The following is a 19,030-nucleotide window of genomic DNA, read 5'->3' on the forward strand; positions in this document are numbered from 1 at the left end:
CAGTTTGCTGTGGTGGGTGGCCATTTTGAAATTCAAAATGGCGGCTTAAGACGTGGTCGAAAAAAAAATGGAACCAAAGTTTTTTGGATTCAGCACCCCCAAATTGACCAAGTTAGCTAAAAAATAATCTTACGGGATCCAATATTTCGACGTAGCAGACCGTACTAGAACTAAAACCCAACGATATGGTCAACAATTTGATGGAATATTTGAAAAATTTTCAATCAAAATGGTTTGATTTTTTGAACAAGTACGAATCGAATAAAGAAACTTTTTGTCGAAAAAAAAAATATGCTGCGTGCATTGTCTTCCATCTGCCATGCTGACGCGTATGAAAGAGCCCATCAACTGCCGTCGCTGATCAATAGCTACGCGCATAGTGTGAAGTGAAGTCATGCCGAATACTATACGAGGGGACAGAATGGGGGATGCAGAATTATATAAATGGGAAGCACTAATAAGCAAAGGGACTTTAGGACATGGTTAATAGAAAACAAATCAGAAAAAAAAAAATACCTCGAAGTGTTCAATTCTTTGAAGACATTGAAATATCAGGGACATAACATAACGAAAATACAACCACAGAAAATATTTGAATTGATTTGATTTGATTCATTGGTTCCTGCATTATCATTGTACATGCACATACATGTACATGTATACATATATTGTTGGTGCTATACATTAAACATTAGTTATTAACAAAGTAGTTTTGTCTTCACTGCCTTTACAATGTATAACAAAACGTATCACTGATCAATTACTGGGGAACTCCGGAATCATTCTTTACTATGGTTATAAGGTTTTTGACTTTAAGAAGTGATTTTATAAACTGAATTTGAACATGATATGTGCCATCATAATGCACAAATTTCCCCTCCAAATATGTCAAAATGTTCAACTTTGCCCCATCCCTGCATTGTGTCATTTGGGTATTATAGAATTTTTCTTAGGGATCAGAAATGGTGGCGCAAAATATCTTTTACAGAGAAAGCTACTTTGGGGTATAGGCACGCAATGTCATGTACCTCATGGCTCTCCCTTGCCGTGCTTGTGCATTGCTATCATGTAACTGTTTACATCTTTTTCCGCTAGCTACACATTACCGACGAAGGTAACGTCTCCATTACACTGTGGGGTTTTGCTGTAAATCTGAAATGCGTTTCTTGGTGGAGAAGAGGAGTGGAAATCTCTCCAGATAATTGTGGCTGCAAGATGCCAAGTTTGTTAAGTTCAAGCGTATGATGCCACCCGCACCGTGACATGGAAGTTACCCTTGCGTTGCAAAGAGAAGTTTAATTATAACAAGACAATCGGCGATCATGCAGGAAAGTACTGTGATGAGGGTACTAGCAATGTTAAGCCAGTGTGATATACGTGACGTTGTCATCAAGACTAGGGACATGACACGGACGCAAACCACGCTAATCCGCAGCGCTTCAGTCAATCAGAAACGATCAGTTAAACTTTAAGTGGAGACACCTGCTCGGGGCTGAAAGTCTTATTAATCTTCGACCCTGTTTATGAAATTGCGGCACAATTTGTAAAGATTGACACACCCACTCCGATCATGCAAACGTACCAGGTCCTCCGCTTTGACGTCCTCAGGGAGAAGTATCTTCCCCACAAACTTGTGCAGCTTTCTTTTGAAGACATTCTCGAGGATGGTCCGGGATTCCTCCAGCTCCTCGTTGGTTGACAAGGATATGTAGTTGATGACACTGTCCGTCAAATGGGTGTACGCATGCATGTCATCCAGCGACTGAGACATAGTCAGCGTTGTGCTGTTTCATGACAGAGAGCATGTTTAAATGCTGGTGAAGCCTCGAGCTGGTTTGTACATAAATAGTGATAATGACAGTGATACTGATGATAGTCTCATCATGAAATAGTAAGAGGGAAAGAGAAGAAAAACAAATCCAAATGAATCAGACAAAATTGTATCATGAAGATAGAAATGTATGATTTAGAATCAAATACTGCATATATCAATTCGTTTGTTTGTAAATGTATTTTTTTTTTTGGTCAATTTGATCGTGATTATGTAATGGAATTTGTTGAGTAGGTCGTTTACCATGTAATATTGTATTTACACGTTATTCTGTATTGTTCTTTGTCTTTGCCTTGTGTCTTCTGTTTAATCCAGAAGGCAACCTAGGCCTTTCATGTCACATTGTTTATTCATACACTAAAGAATCCTGAACAACACTAACAACAACATCATCAATAACAATGCATACTTCTGCATCATAATAATAATAACAATGCATACTTCTGCTATAAAATCCATATTTGATCTCTTTCGACAGATAAAACATCATCACTTTCTTGGAATGTATTCATTTTCTTGCTTTAGTGGTGGTGGTGGTGGTGGTGTTATAAAAGTAATTGTGTTCTTCCTCATAAACACAAAACCAGACTGGCATGAAGATGTCAAATCTCTTCAAGCTTAATACTTTCATCTAAAAACCTAAATGTTTACAGTGCAATGTCACACCATCCTTGCTGATTTCTGTTTGTTTGGTTTTGTGTCTGCATTTTTCGACATTTGCTAACAAAGTAGCATCATCAATTATTTTTCAACATTACTGACATCAGAATATACAATGTGAGTTGAATTTGCAAAACTATTATGAACGATATCTATTCGATGCCAAATAAAAGGAAAAATGCATCAGACCGCATATCAGAAGCCTATGCTTGAAATGATGGTGGCCTGAGAATGTGGTATAGTAAAAAGGAGGGAAACGAAAAAAGAAGTGGAAATTGAGCCTGGAATGGTTTAAGGTACATCGTGCTGTGTGCGAATGTGCATGGACCTCATAATGAACAAAACATCACTATTGATTTATAATCACTAAACACAATTCAGTCATGATAGTATAAAAAACTCGATACAAATGAAATATGTGAAAATCAAATTCTGATGTCAGGCATAATTATCATCAATTCAATATGTGTATTTAGTTAATAAATATTTTACTAGTTAACTTAAAAGAGTAAAGTGCTGTTCGGGATTTTAATGTGTCGGGGAATGAGTTCCAAACGCCAGAGTCATGGTGTCTATTAGTCGATATGTGTGCTAACACGGATCTATAGAGGTTACCTAGATGGAAATCGGATGATCGTCGTGTGGGTTATGTATGCTTGCATTGTAGGGGAAGAATGTTTCAAATGACGGTGAAAGTAAATGTGTGGCATTTTTAAACATAGAAACGGCTGTTTGGAATATGTGGATATTCTCATCTTTGAGTGTTTTCCTGTCTTTGAAAATAGGAGTGGTATGATTAAGATTGTTGGACTGTGAGCATATTCTAAATGCCTGCTTTTGTATTATTATTTTTTATTTGCTGAAGTTTTCCCAAACGATTGTGCAATAATTCAGATGCGGAAGAATAAAGACATTTAAAAGATTCAAAAAGAGACTTTACGGTAGATCAAATCTTTAAATTTGTATAATATACCTATATTGAACTAGATACATTAGTGGGGCGGCTTAGCTCGAAAATTCAAAGGAATTGTGGATTTTGTGATACAAGCACCAAATTTGGCGCACATGTACATTAACATGTTGCAAATATTTTTAGATATTGGGCCACTCGGAATTCTGTCTTTATGTCCGCCATATTGGATTTCAAATTGGCCGCCATTTGAAATCTACATTTGCGATTATCTCTGGGTCTAATGCTGCTATTGACTCGATTCTGGTGTGTAAATGTATGTTTTGGGGGGCAAGGAATTCAATGGTAACAATCTGCATTGCGCATTTTTACCAATGGGCCGCCATGTTGGATTTCCAAATGGCCGCCATTTAAAGTCTACATTTGTCGTTATCTCTGGGTCTAATGTTGCTATTGACTCGATTCTGGTGTCTAAATGTACGGGTTTTTTGTGGGGGGGGGGGGTAACGAATCCAATGGTAACAATCTGCATTGCGTGTTTTCTCCAATGGGCCGCCATATTGGATTTCAAAATGGCCGCCATTTGAAATCTACATTTGCGATTATCTCTGGGTCTAATGCTGCTTATTGACTCGATTCTGGTGTCTAAATGTATGTTTTAGGGGGTAAGGAATCCAATAGTAACAATCTATATTGCGTGTTTTCACCAATGGGCCGCCATATTGGATTTCAATATGGCCGCCATTTGAAACCTACATTTGCAATTATCTCTGGGTCTAATGTTGCTATTGACTCGATTCTGGTGTCTAAATTTACGGGTTTTTTTTTTTTTTGGGGGGGGGGGGGGTTAGGAATCCAATGGTAACAATCTACATTGCGTATTTTCACCAATGGACCCCCATATTGGATTTCAAAATGGCCGCCATTTGAAATCTACATTTGCAATTATCTCTGGGTCTAATGTTGCTATTGACTCGATTCTGGTGTCTGAATTTACGGGTTTTTTTTTTTTTTTTTTTGGGGGGGGGGGTTAGGAATCCAATGGTAACAATCTACATTGCGTATTTTCACCAATGGACCCCCATATTGGATTTCAAAATGGCCGCCATTTGAAATCTACATTTGCGATTATCTCTGGGTCTATTGACTCGATTCTGGTGTCTAAATGTATGTTTTGGGGGGCAAGGAATCCAATGGTAACAATTTACATTATGTATTTCCACCAAATGGGCCGTCATATAGGATTTCAAAATGTCTGCTTTGATACATGGCCGCTTCTGGATCTACATTTGTTGTTATCTTTGGATCCAATGACATGATTCTGGTGGTGGTGGCGGTGATGGTAGTAGTTGTAGGTGTAGTGGTAGCTGTAGTGGCAGTGATGATCCCAGAAATGTTACATTGTGTCATTCCAGGTTCATCGTGACGCATGCATGCCTGTAGACTGACGGTGCTGGTTTTTGTTCAAGACAGTTCCACCATGTCCAAGAGGTTCACACTAGCTCATGCTGAGCGAACTTCACCATCAACATCACCGCATCTAAACACGACTGACTGCAGGTTGTGCCTCATATGTCAAGAAGACAAGATGGCGACACTGACCAAACCTGACCAATCAAAGAGAAAAGACATTGGTAGTGGGTACAGTTCACTCGCAGAGAACTTTGAGAGCTTCGCAGGATAATTTCACTCGGTGTCACAATGAAAGTGACAATTTTGAAATCCACACTGCTCTGTTTTGCGTATCTTTAATAAGTTGATAAGAGTAGTATGTCAAACACATGTTTATTGGATTGCAACCAGGAGTAAACACCTGTATTGTGTATGAGTAGTGCCATTGATGGTGAACATGCTCAAGTGCCATTGATGGTGAAACTAATTAACATGATAATGATTGAAATCTGTATATCAGTGTAGTGAAGTACACACTACACAGTATAGAGACTTGGTAATGCAGGTGTATTGAAAACTGGTTTTGGCTGGTTTGAAGGTTGGCCTTTTGGTTGTACCTTGGTAGAGGAGTGTATTAGAAGGAGTCAGACACACCCTAGCTGCCATGTTGAGTGGACAAAGTTCTCCAGAGCTGTCACACGGTTACAGTCTACTTTGCAACATGCAGTAATTTGTCTGAGAAGTTTAATTTAAGCAGCTGTAAACTACTGCACTGAGTTGAGGAAGGCTGCTAACCTGCCAGCAGAGTTGGAGCCGGTTTTGCAGTTTGTAAGCTGTATTCTAGCAAATGTTGGTCACCATCGATGGCACTAAGGACGGAACACAACCTTCCATGTCACACTACGGACCGGACTGGAGTTTGGGTGATGCACTTAAGCTGGGACTGCATGGCCTTGAGTCTCCATGTTGCTGAGACCACGTGCATGTGAGGTCAGACGAGCATTCGCGATAGCCACCTCGCGTTGGTAGTGAGAGTCGCGTGGTTACATCGTCAGTTAGCGAGACTAGTGGACACGCCCATAGACTCACAGAGGTCGGATCATGGTGATGTATACATTCGATACACATTCGCATTTGAGAGCAGAAGGAGTTTCAAAAGTCTGATGAACTTTCAAAGACTAGTAGTGAGATGAGATACACTCAAATACACCGAGATATATTTGATTTGTACCTATTGAGACCCAGGATGTTGTGAAATTTTCAGGTGGTTTATAAGTATGAAATACCGGTACCAAAATTCCCAGTTGTAACATTGGTCATTATTGAGTTGAATCATAGTATGCATAATGCATTCAGGTCAAGTCTGTTTCAGGTAAATCAATGGAGAATGTGGTTTTAAAGTGTGATGATTGGGTTTAAGACTAAAATGAGATTATGAAGTAAGATGTGGCAGTGATTCTGAGCCAGAATTAGCAAATTTTCAGGACAAGTCAATTCAGGACTGTCAATTGAGTTGCGGTAGCCCTGTTAGGTGGGCACGATATAGATAGTGGACGTGAAGAGATAGAGTTTTAGATGTCAGGTGAGATTAGGACCTGGACATTTTGGTACATTTGGATTGACTCGGAATCAGGGAGGTCGCACGGGTCGCACAGGGTCAAGTCAGCTCAGGACTTGCTGTGGACCAGAGTTAAAGCCAAACGTATTTGTTCAACAGAAACAGCATCGCATATGACCTGTATACATGAGACGGAATCTAAGCAAAGGGAAGTCAATTTGTGAACTAAGTTTGAATTTTTTTAAGTGAGGATAACTGAGGTTAGGTCAGTGACCTTTGAGTGGAATGGTTTGAAGTCAAGACAGTGTCAACTAATGCGTTTATTTTCCAAGGGGTTGATGCTGTTTTAAACAGTAAAGGTGAGATTTGACATTGACTCTTACATTGGATCAATTTTTGGAATTTAAAGATTTGACCGGACGAGTTTGTTATAGAAATGGATTGACTGGTCAAATAATCTTTGTATGTGAATCGAATTTTATTGGAAATAAACCTTGAGAGGTAGCTGTACATGGCATGTGTGAAGGTATCCTCATTTGAGTAAACCCACGTGACACTCGGAAAGACTCGATGATGGTCATGGCGTTGAAGCTGCGATGGTTGAACACGGTGCACAATATCACCAGACGTGCAGGCTCCAGTACAACAATACCAAACTACAGAGGGCAAAAAAGAGAGCAATCAAGAAAGAAAGGCAGAGCGATGAGGAACAATCTTCATGAAAATGCGCCAGGGCACATTCACGTTCATTGAGTACAGAGATGGTCCTAGAAACTTGTTTGTCTTGTGTGTCTGCTGTTTGCGGTCTACACTATTGGTTCCCATCCTGGAATTCATTCTTCGATCATCCGAGCAACCTCCGGTCCCGCAACCATCCAGCGACGAAGGGCACTATAGGTTGTCAGTGAGCCCAACCGCGCCACCGTCTCCTTTGATGCAGGCATTATTCTGCTCATGTGCCTGCTTAATTGGGATTGAAGAGAACACCCTCTGTGTTTTTTGAACTGTGAAGTAGCCTTCACTGAATTTCCTGGCTACATCTGGGTGTTTGGTAGTGAGTTTTGCCATGTCCTTTAGGTGCACTGGTATCCACCTAGCAGAGGTTGGACCAGCTCTGTCAGAGCATCGAGGTACATCATCAACGATCCCTGCCTGAGAGAACGCACATACACCAGAACCAACAGTTCTTATTCTAGCGCAGTTGCCCAGTAGCGAAACTGGGTGATGTTGTCTCGTCTCTGGCGACACCAGTCTTCAAACGCATGAAGGTCCTCTTTGTCCCTGGTTTCTCCCAGACAGTAGTAGTTGTATGCATAGTGTTGCAGGATGTACAGTGCTGTTGCAGTCACTTGATGTGCTCTTTTTGTGCGCAAGACATTAAATGCTCGCAGGAATGAGTCTGCTGTCCCTGCTGTCACAATCGCAATCTCAGTTTGCACAAGTGCTTGCACCCAATCACTCCCTTGCAGTCAGCCCCCAGTGTTTTCAGTGCCGCCATCTCTATGTGGAGACCACCAAACATCACTACTATGTGGTCTTCACCGTAACTCTCTGGCCACTTCCACTGTATCTGCTTGGCCAAAGCAAACAGTAGCTGATCAAAGGTGACCACTGGTGTCTGTTCAGGATTCAGGTGTTCTACAGCATTTTTCACAACATCCATTGATTGCAGGATCATGGCCACAATGTGGGCACTTTCCAGGAAGAGTGGAAGCAGCGACATGGGGCAGATGACTCGAGCATCTGGTGGCTGTTGGCTGGCATGAAATGTAGCCCAAGATGAGAGAGAGAGGTGCTCAGGCCAACGTGTGACAGTCTGTCGTCCAATCCCTTCTTGCCTGTATGAGCATGAAACATCATCCCTATGTATGTTGGAAGTGGGGTCTCCTGTGCAACACTGTGCTTGACACAAGTAGATGATGTTGCTGGGACCTTCTCTGTACTCGATGAACATGAATGTGCCCTGGTGCGTTTGCATAAAGATTGTTCCTCATCGCTCTGTCCTTCTTTCTTGAGTGCTCTCTTTTGTGCCCTCTGTAGTTTGGTGTTGTTGTACTGGAGCCTGCACAGTCAGTCCGCAGCACCCGATAATTCGCTCGTATTTATTCAACTCGTATGCAAGCCCGCTCTAGGCTTGCATACGTAATGAGCTGCGTAAGGGGATTTTGTCCTTGGGCTTTCGACAACAAAAATACACCTTATGTTCACAAATTTGGTATCAAATTCAAGGAAAATATGGAATCTATGGTCACATGTGACTCAAATTATTGTAAATTAAAAATATCATAGCGTAATTTGAGCTTGAAAACTGATGAAAAAAGTAATTCGTGCAGTACACGTTCAAAACGTCAAAAAAAATACCAAATTCACCTTGCGTCTCAATAAAAATGCTTTATTTGGTAGTCCATCTCCTAATCTTTGTATCCATGTAAAAACCTTGACAATTTGTTGCTTAATCCGGTCAGGAACCAGTAAAATATACATCGATGTCAGTGCTGATCAGCTTGAAACCGTGCAATCTCAAGAGTAAGCTCTCTCATTGGACATCGCTTGCATTCAGCGCTTGCATTACGTCATTACGCTGCTACATAACGGTTTCATGCCACTTGCGGTTTCTTGGCACGCGTGTAGTTCAAGCGCTGAATGCAAGCACTGTCCAATGAGAGAGCTCTTTCGCGCCACTGTACACTTTGTGTGGAGCATACTTCCGGCATAGGAGTGAATTTTACAGACATTTCAAACGGAAAAAACTAGTATAAATCATGCTTGCGTCTCCTTGACTCCAATATATGATTAGCATCTAAGTTTCCTCTCTACGAAAAAGCCAAAATCAGAAACGACAGTTTCTTAATCCGGTCAGGAACCAAAAAAGAACTTTAGACGACAAAATCTTCCGTGAAAAGCAGGTAAAATTTACGCAAATTCAACTGATTATATAGTCATGATAAGATCCGATATTATACGCAAATTTAGTATCAAAATAAAGATCAAAGTCTGGAGAACAATTTACTGTGACTTGTAGCCATGACGAATGTATGTACAAGTCGCTACACTGTGAAAACCCTAGCCCTATCAAAGTCTCGCAAATTCTCGCAAGACGAGACACCTTTCGAACGCAAAGATCGTCAACGAGAGTGCTGAATAAATCTTGCCGGATCGGCTCATTAGCATACGTGCTGCGGACTGACTGTGCACGTCTGGTGATATTGTGCACCGTGTTCAACCATCGCAGCTTTAATGCCATGACCATCATTGAGTCTTTCCAAGTGAAATGATCCTGGAAGCTTTTAAAGTTCACTGAATTTGATCACGTTCTATGCGAGTGAACTTTACCCTGTACCAATGTCTTTCCTCTTTGATTGGTCAGGTTTGGTCAGTGTCGCAATCTTGTCTTCTTGATATATGAGGCATAATTTCCAGTCAGTTATGGTGAGTTGCGGTGATGTTGATGGTGAAGTTCACTCAGCATGAGCTAATCTGAACCTCATTGACAAAAACAAAAAACCATGTACTGTCAGTGTATAGGCATGCATACATCACAATGAACCTGGAATGACACAATGTAACATTTCTGTTATCATCACCGCCACTACAGCTACCACTACAACTACTGCCACCATCACAACCAAAATCAAGTCATTAGATCCTAAGATATCGACAAATGTAGATCGAGTAACAGCCATTTTGAAATCCAATATGGCGGCCCATTGGTGAAAATACGCAATGCAGATTGTTACCATTGGATTCCTTGCCCCCCCCCCCCAAAAAAAAAAAAACCAAACATACATTTAGACACCAGAATCAAGTCAATAGCAGCATTAGATCCAGAGATAATTGCAAATGTAGATTTTAAATGGCGGCCATTTCGAAATCCAATATTGCGGTCCATTGGTGAAAATACGCAATGCGGATTGTTACCATTGGATTCCTTGCCCCCCAAAACATACACTTAGACATCAGAATCGAGTCAATAGCGTCATTAGACCCAGAGATAATTGCAAATGTAGATTTTAAATGGCGGCCATATTGAAATCCAATATGGCGGCCCATTGGTGAAAATACGAAATGCAAATCATTACCATTGGATTCCTTGCCCCCCTAAACATACATTTAGACACCACAATCGAGTCAATGTCAGCATTAGACCCAGAGATAATTGCAAATGTAGATTTTAAAAGGCGGCCATTTTGAAATCCAATATGGCGGTCCATTGGTGAAAATACACAATGCAGATTGTTGACATTGGATTCCTTACCCCCCAAAACATACATTTAGACACCAGAATCGAGTCAATAGCAGCATAGACCCAGAGATAATCGCAAATGTAGATTTCAAATGGCGGCCATTTTGAAATCCAATATGGCGGACCATTGGTGAAAATACGCAATGCAGATTGTTACTATTGGATTCCTTGCCCCCCAAAACATACATTTAGACACCAGAATCGAGTCAATAGCAGCATGAGACCCAGAGATAATCGCAAATGTAGATTTCAAATGGCGGCCATTTTGAAATCCAATATGGCGGACATAAAGAGAGAATTCCAAGTGGCCCAATATCTGAAAATGTTTGCAATATGTTAATATACATTTGTGCCAAATTTGGTGCTTGTATCACAAAATGCACAAAAGGTTTGCTAAGCTGCCCCACTACATGGTTGACATGATCGTGCGAACTCATATTGGCGTTTATGGTTACTCCTAGAAATTTGACAGAAAATTTCCCAGTAAGATGTATACCAATTATCATAATGTTGGGATTTACAGGTGGAGCATAGGAATTTCGAAAAAACCATAAAATTAGTTTTGGTTATGTTAAATGATAACTTATTACATTCAAACCATAACTGAACTTTTGCTTACTCAGAATTAATCACTGCAGTAAAAACGTTAACATCTCTTTGTGAATATGATATATTACTGTCATCCACAAAATAAAAAAGTCAATTTTGGAGAAGAACGAACAATATTGTTGATGGAGAAGAAAGCAAAAAGGCCTAATATGTGCCCTGTGGAAAAACTTATTTTACATTCAGTTCTTGTGAGTCTTCAGATTGAAAAAATATAGTTTTTTCATATCCCTCATAAATCATTTCGTTTCCTCTGATTGGACGAGAGCACTGAAAGCGAAAAAAATATAACATCATTTCTACCATGAAAATCTTTGTCACGTCAGAGTCTATTTCCCTAGGAAAATTAAAAATAAACAAACAAACAAGCGAACTGGAAATGTCGCTATGACGACCGGTATGCCTCCGCCATATTGTATGGTTCGCTTAAAAGAAAACTGTACTGACATTTTCTAATTGTCTGATAATTCTAATCTACATTTTTTGATGCCTACTACTGGAAAGAGAGGATTGTAAAACCCAGGATAAGCCTGTAATGATTTTTTGAAAAAAATGAAAACGAGCAAGCCATGGATTGATCCACGCAATTTGGCCTACGTCACAGGTGCTCTTTGTGCACAACTCCGACATTAGCAAGACGAACTACATAATGCCAATTTACAGATGAAATCTCACACGAAGCACTCCAAAAGCTGTTATTTAGTATAATTGCAATATATAGCTATAATAAATATGTTAAACAATATCTATTAATCTTTAAAAGCAAGCTCTTCAACAGCTTTTTATTTAGATAAAACTTGTAGGGAAATTCCAGATATGCAAAATGAAATTGGCATCGTTATCCGAACGTGCTGCCCATAGAAGACCGTGTGTAAGTAACGTTACGCATTGATGATCATGATCGAGCGATGGTTCGCCAGTTCAAACTATGAACGCGTAACGTAGAGTTGAGGGGCTGAGTGAATCTCGAAAATCCAAATGTAGATAGACTCTCTTCAACGGCACGCACGATTTACGCTTAGTGAGATGAAAACGGTACCCAGTACACATAGACTCTGAAATACTAGAACTAGGACTAAGACTACTGAGCAGTCAAGGAGTAGGTTCTACGTGGCAGTCCAAGTTTTGATGAGTAGGCCCTACACTCACTCAACGTCGACATTGCAGCTGTAGGCCCTATGTGCACAGCGCTAAGGCACAGCGTAACGTTACATACCCTGCTGCCAGAACTTGAAGAAAGTCCAGACGAACTAGTCCAGACCCCAGATCTAGATCTGGACCCTTGTCCTGCAGGCACTGTTGTTTCTGTGCTGAATTTTTCAGGTAAGGTATCTGCTTTATGGATTTCCGATGTTTTGTAGTCGAGTAAATCTCATAGTGGTGTTCTTTACACCAAGGACTAATGTTAGATCTAACAGTTTGTTTCAGTAGGCCTACTAGGACCCATATCTCGGAAGAGTGGCCTGACCACGTAGATTCTAACACAGTGTCGCCGCTTCGCGATCCCAGCGCTGGTGTAGGTATAGTGCTAGCGTACTTCCGTATCCATGTAGATATCTCAAAATTCACCTTGCCAAATGGCACCAAACTCACAGGAAGTACTTTATGATTCATATCCAACAGCTCACATTAATTGGAAACAAATCACATGTCGGGAAGCGTAAGTGTAGATGTCGACTTTCCTGTCGGCGTCGCTAAAAATAATCTGCTCTAGGTCCTACGACTAGAGTGATTGCGGCCAGGCCCTACCTAGAGTGTCTATCTGCTGCGCACGCACAGACTGAAGTTAGCCATTTAATATCACGAGACAAATCTTTCAAGTAATCGGGGGCAATAAATACATTTACAAATTATTTGTGGTAAGTTGAATGAAAAATGTAGTTCCTATATCACACAAGTCGCAAATATCATTACACTTTTGAGTTTAGTTCTCGCGTAAATTCCCCGTTCGCACAGTACTAGTCGGCTAACTTCAGTTCTAGATTGTGCATCTTGCGTTCGCCAAGATCTCTCGCGAAGAGTGATTTTTTTTTTTTGAGTGACGACTTGAAAGTCGGCGTCAATATTGATACTTCTTGATTACTGATTTCGTTCAAATATAAGAGAATACTTTGAAATATGCTATGAAGTATATACTGTAATTTTGGTGCGATTTGGTTTAGTGAAATTTGAGATATCTACATGGATAGAACAGTACACAAGCGCCGCCTGCTAGCTAAGTTAGGCCTAAATAAGGCGTCGTCTGCTACTCGATATCTGGAATGATATGTTATTCTTCATTACACATTTTCATTTTCAGAATCACAATGTGGTTAATTGTTTAAATATTAGTTTCTACGATGATATCATATCATTTGAACCATTTGGTAGAGTCCAGACCTTTTTGTTATTCGCAAAATAAACAGTGGGAACTTGGGTGTAGACTAGACAGTACTTGAGCATTATGACGTTTGTTTCGCGTACATTCCCACTCACGCCATAAACTCAAACAACATTAGCACCATTATGACGCTTCAGCATGACCATTGTGACGTCACAATATAACAACGCAAGGTCACTGCGCCGAATATCCAAGTCGAGCGCGCATTACACAGTGCGCTGCCACCTACTGATTAATAACTGCACAGGATCCGTGCAATGGCGGCTCCCACAACGCAAAATGGCAGCTCCCTCGCGCGGCTGCCTCCCCACTGGACTACGCCCTCTTGTGGTATAATCTCTTTGAATCAGCAATAGTGAGAGCACCTGTGACATCATAACATCCGGGCTCGTCAGCTCATTAGCATAATACTCACCTAAAAAGTTCCATTTTTAACATTAGATTACGGACTTAATCGCTATGAAATTTTGATTCTGTTTGCACCGCTGGGTCTTTTAGAATTAAAAGAACAACATATAAAAAAATAAAAAACCGGTAAAATACCCTTTTAATAGGTCTATAGTACCATGTCCTGACAATGTGCGATGACAGTTTCACATAATGCCTATAATAGGCAAAATATTAAAATGACAGGTTTGTCACAATTGTGTGAAAAGTTCACTTTCCTTGAACTAGGTTTAATAGGATGAATGGCAATATTGTCTAAGAGTGTGGGTATGTGGATATTTGAGGATTTTTTTCTTGAATTTTGACACTTTCATAATTTCAGCAAGAAGTGACATTTAGCACTTTCACTTGACCTTTGACCTTTGACCTTGTGGCAAGATAAGTGAATCTCTAGTGGGTAATATTTGCCTGCTTTAAGTTTCAAGAAAAATCCCGCAGGCATTGCATAGACATGATAGATAAGAGGAAAATAGTGAAATTTTGAGGACCTTGACTTTTGACCCCTGACCCCTAAATTCCCTACATAATCACTGCCAGTCAGTACATGCATATCATGTACTAAGTTCCATGAAGATACCTCGAACCATTTGGAAGATATGGGAAAAAATGAAATTCTAACATTTTCACTTGACCCTTGACCTTTGACCTTTGACCTCACGACACGAAACTCTGGAGAATCTTTATTTGGTAGTTTATGTATACACTAAGGTTCAAGAAAATACCTTCAGGCATTGCATAGAGATGGGTGAAATAGTGAAATTTTGTACATTTGACCTAGACCTTATGACCTTTGAGCATGTGTGCCCAAAAGTTGCTAGGCACAACTTCACCTACTATAATTGTCATGCATGTCAAGTTTCATTAGGATACCTCAAACGGTTTTTTAGTTTGATATACGCTGTCCACAAAGTTGCTTACGGATGGAAGGACGGACGGACCGACAACCCGAAAACATACAATGCCTCCGGTGACACTTCGTGGCGGTTGCATTAAAAAAAAAATCAGGATTGTAATTTGCTTAATGTACCACTGATGCTTTAGTCGCGCATATTTTAGTGTATGGGGCGGTATCGTACCCCGGTCATTACCCTGAAACGAATACACAGTACGGTTTTTCTCCCATCGCGAAGAAGACTGGCTAGGTTTTCACGTACAAAAATCAGGGGCGGATCCAGGAATTCCATAAATGGGGGGGGGGGGGGGAAGGCGGGCAAACAGTATTTCTGGTGCTACCTCCGGGTTTCATCACATTTTTTTCTTTTTAATTTCTTTTGTTTTAACAACAAATCAATCGGGGGCTCGCACCCGATGCACCCCGTCTAGATCCGCCAGTGAAAAAGAATGCTTTATCGCGCACCGCCAGAATGTGCATACACTCGGTGTGTGTAATTTCGAGCGTTGAAGAAATGAACTTGTATAATTAGATGATCGGTCAACCACCAACTGTAAACAGTGAGTAAATCCCACTTACCTTGTTGTTACTCTTGAAATGATTTGTGAGAAATATAAAACAAAACATACCAGAACATTGCTCGAAGTACTGGTTAAACTATGTGCCTTCGGTGACTTCAACAGCACTATTTTCTTCGGGACTGCACCCCTCAGAAAATACTCAGAAAATAGAGCTATTGAAGTCACCTCATGCATTTAGTTTTAGCCAGAACCTCCCAGGCCTGGTATATTTGTATCCTATATGTTAGGTAATCTTGGCAGAAGCAAACCAGTCGCCACAGTATTTTTCTTCATAGTTCTGTTTGTTTTGAAAAATGTGGAATACGTCCGTAATATGTATGTTATAATCGGATATTGCCCAACCCATTGATTTCTGTAATTATGATACTTTCTCAGTCATTTTTCTCATACTAGTATGTGTAAATATCTTATTTCGTAAGTGTCTGAAGGTTTGAATTTGAATGCATTTAGTATTTGTAATTTTATACGCAAGTTAGCTCTTTGGCTACGAGGTATGATACGAATATAAAGAAACCTTTCTAATGATAAACCTTTTTCATAATAAAATCTTCAAACCATGCCAAAGATGTGCCTCGCACGCCATAATCATCTAGTTTATAGATTAAAATGGAATACTCGATCGTATCAAATGCCTTGTTAAGGTCTTTAAAGACTCTAACACAGTGTCTATCTCTCTCTTTTTTTTTTAATGAAGAAGAAATAGAATCAGGGAGAGTACAAACGAACATAATGAATAACAGGTTCTACAAGATTTGCATCTGGAAGAAGTTTCCTGTTTTCCCAAACAGTGATATTGGTCATGACCACATACTCAGTGAGCGAGGGTGAAAATGTCATTCCCAATTACATAACATATTAACATAACTCTCCCATTGAAGAAATGTTCAATTTTATAGACAATTTTTAATTCTGAACTGAATAGTAGGATGTATTATTTCCATCAAATCATTGTTGTGTTGTAATGACATGGCAACAACGACTCTAATGCTACATTATGATGTTTCCGGCGGCCATGGCAACCCCGTTTTCCCGAAGCGTAGTGACGTGGGTATATAGGTATAGGATGTGCGCTCTCCCTCTTCTTTTCTCCTCCGTATTCTAGTCTGGTACGTTCAAGTCCTCGCTCCAGTGAACATGTTTATCTATAGACGTAGCTCTTTCAGACTCCATTCTCACAACGTCTGGTCAGGCTAGACTCTACACATATTTCCCGTCGAGTCCACTCCGGTCTGCATCCACGTTTTGTTACGGCTTATCACGTGCTGTCACGTTTCGTTGCGCTCACCCCGCTATATTACGGCTTACGACGTTCTCATCAGCACTGCGGCTGCCGAAGCATTTTTTTTGACGGTTTAAAAGTCTGACACAGTTTGAAAAAAATCTGACATGATATCCATGGTAAACCACGGCCTATCACGTTTGTCCCTCCCCCACGCTGTCTGACGGTTCGCCTATACATCCTGTTTAGTCCACGGTGGCCGGAAACAAGATTGCCGTGGCCGGCGGGAACATAAGTGTACACGAAACAAAAGAGAAAGTGGTTGCCACATTATTGAAAAAAAAAACCCAAAACAAAGCAGTGTTATTTCCATAATAAGTACAAAACCAGAGGTTTTGATTGTTTGAGGTGATAACATCTGGCCTCTTCCAATCTGAGCGTATTACCGAAAACAATTATGTGAAATGTTACATTCCATAAAGATCTACTTATCAAGTCTGATATTGATGAACCTTTCATAAAGAACATACAGTCCGTCTGATTGCACTCTGTTTATTACAGTCAGCTTGAATAAGATAGGAAATTGCCGTCTGTATACACACATGGGGACATCCTCCCTGCAAACCAATACTCATTCTCTGTTTCATGAATATTCATCACAATATCATCTGGTCCTTCCTAAAACATTTGCGCATAAAATCAATCCATTCATTTATTCAGTCATTTATTTTTTTTCCATTTCAAACAGATACATATGAATATATGTATGAATATATGTATGTATGTATATATGAATATATGAATATATGTATGTATATGCATTATAATTTAGCCTTCGGGCTACTACTTTGCATGTTTGTTCCAATAAACCATTATCAATCAATCAATCAATATATGACAAAATCGAATACACAGATTTCATCATAGTAGAAAATATAGGATAAGTTTACAGAATATTGTAAGTATACAGAAATGCTGGAAATGGGGAGGAATGCTAAAAAGAAGTGCTGTTAGGCTGCATTCTACCCACACGTAATAAAACAAAGTATATGATCGATTGACTGATATATATTCAACGACACAATGTCTGTAGGCATGGTAAGAGCCTTTAGAACATACCCGTCTTTTCTTGGAAACAACTTCAGGTGCGGATCAGCCTTGACTAGAGCATCTACTATCCTAAACACACAAAAACACAAGAATGAGAACCCTCTTAGATAATACACTTGGAAAATATGCAAATTCAGTGTATTTAAGATGTTTTTTTTTTTCTTATGCTTACCACACGGATATCCATCACCTTGTGCATGTTTTGGCCTGCACCACGATTGAAATTCGTTTCAATTTCAATTCAATTGTCATTTACTTCCATGCAACAAATTACTTCAGAATAAATTACACAAATTTCAATTCATTTTATTTATTAAGTTTTGTCTCAAATTACACAGTGTTGTACAACTTGCATTTGAAACATCCATCCCTGAACAATGTAAAACAACACATAAATTGTAAGTTCAGTATATAAAGATTGTAATAACATTTACCTGACATAAAACCAATTGATACCAATCTCAATTACATTACATTCATGACGGATGAATAAAATTGTATGGAAACCTACACAAAGAATCACATGCTTGTGAGAGTAGGTTCCTAGAAGAAAAGTCAAGCACATGCAGTTATACTCACGCACACGCTCTGCACACACATACACAACTAAAAGAGGATGAAAAAGGGAAAAGGAGAAAACACCAACAAGACTGTCATATGGACAATATTAATGACACTGCAGCTACAAGAGGAAAGAAATATGAGCGAAAATTTTTGACAATGAAACAGGTGGACCTGTTCTGCAATTACGCGAAAGAATTTATATCATTATGAGTAATTTCAGATCATGTGGTGTAAAAATTATATTCATTCATATTATTACCAGAGAGTTGCAAAATTAGTTTGTTTTAAGCTTCTGTATACGTTCGAATGAAGAACATGCGCACAATAAAAAAAAAAAACACGTATGTTTTAATAGTTTGAACCCGATCTTTTACAGCTATCTTCACCAATGTTGCTTATTATCAAAATAAAACAAAGCTATGAAGAATGACACATTAGTCTTCTCTCAAGGTTTGATAAAATTTTTCAGGTATTTTATGTACTTCTTGAGTTCACTGGGTAACCACTGACATTTGCTATGATGATTATGCAGGTACTGATGATCATACAGGTACTGTATACCACTCAGCAAATAAAAGTGATCATAAAGTGGAACATTTTGTCATGTTCTACCATATCACATAGTATATACCATTTT

At 39.6% G+C, this 19,030-nt stretch overlaps 1 protein-coding gene across 1 annotated transcript in view; it reads right to left on the minus strand.

The window, feature by feature from the left end:
- Positions 1-19,030, minus strand: part of LOC140244456 (deoxynucleoside triphosphate triphosphohydrolase SAMHD1-like) — an 80,608-nt gene that overhangs the window by 16,059 nt on the left and 45,519 nt on the right. The window contains exons 9-10 of the mRNA XM_072324095.1: positions 17,839-17,898; positions 1,579-1,784 (exon numbers count right to left, since the gene is read on the minus strand). Of these exons, the coding sequence (XP_072180196.1) occupies positions 1,579-1,784; positions 17,839-17,898 (266 nt within the window). The remainder of the gene's footprint in view (positions 1-1,578; positions 1,785-17,838; positions 17,899-19,030) is intronic.

This window comes from Diadema setosum, chromosome 21 (assembly GCF_964275005.1).
Source record: "Diadema setosum chromosome 21, eeDiaSeto1, whole genome shotgun sequence".
Taxonomy (NCBI): domain Eukaryota; kingdom Metazoa; phylum Echinodermata; class Echinoidea; order Diadematoida; family Diadematidae; genus Diadema; species Diadema setosum.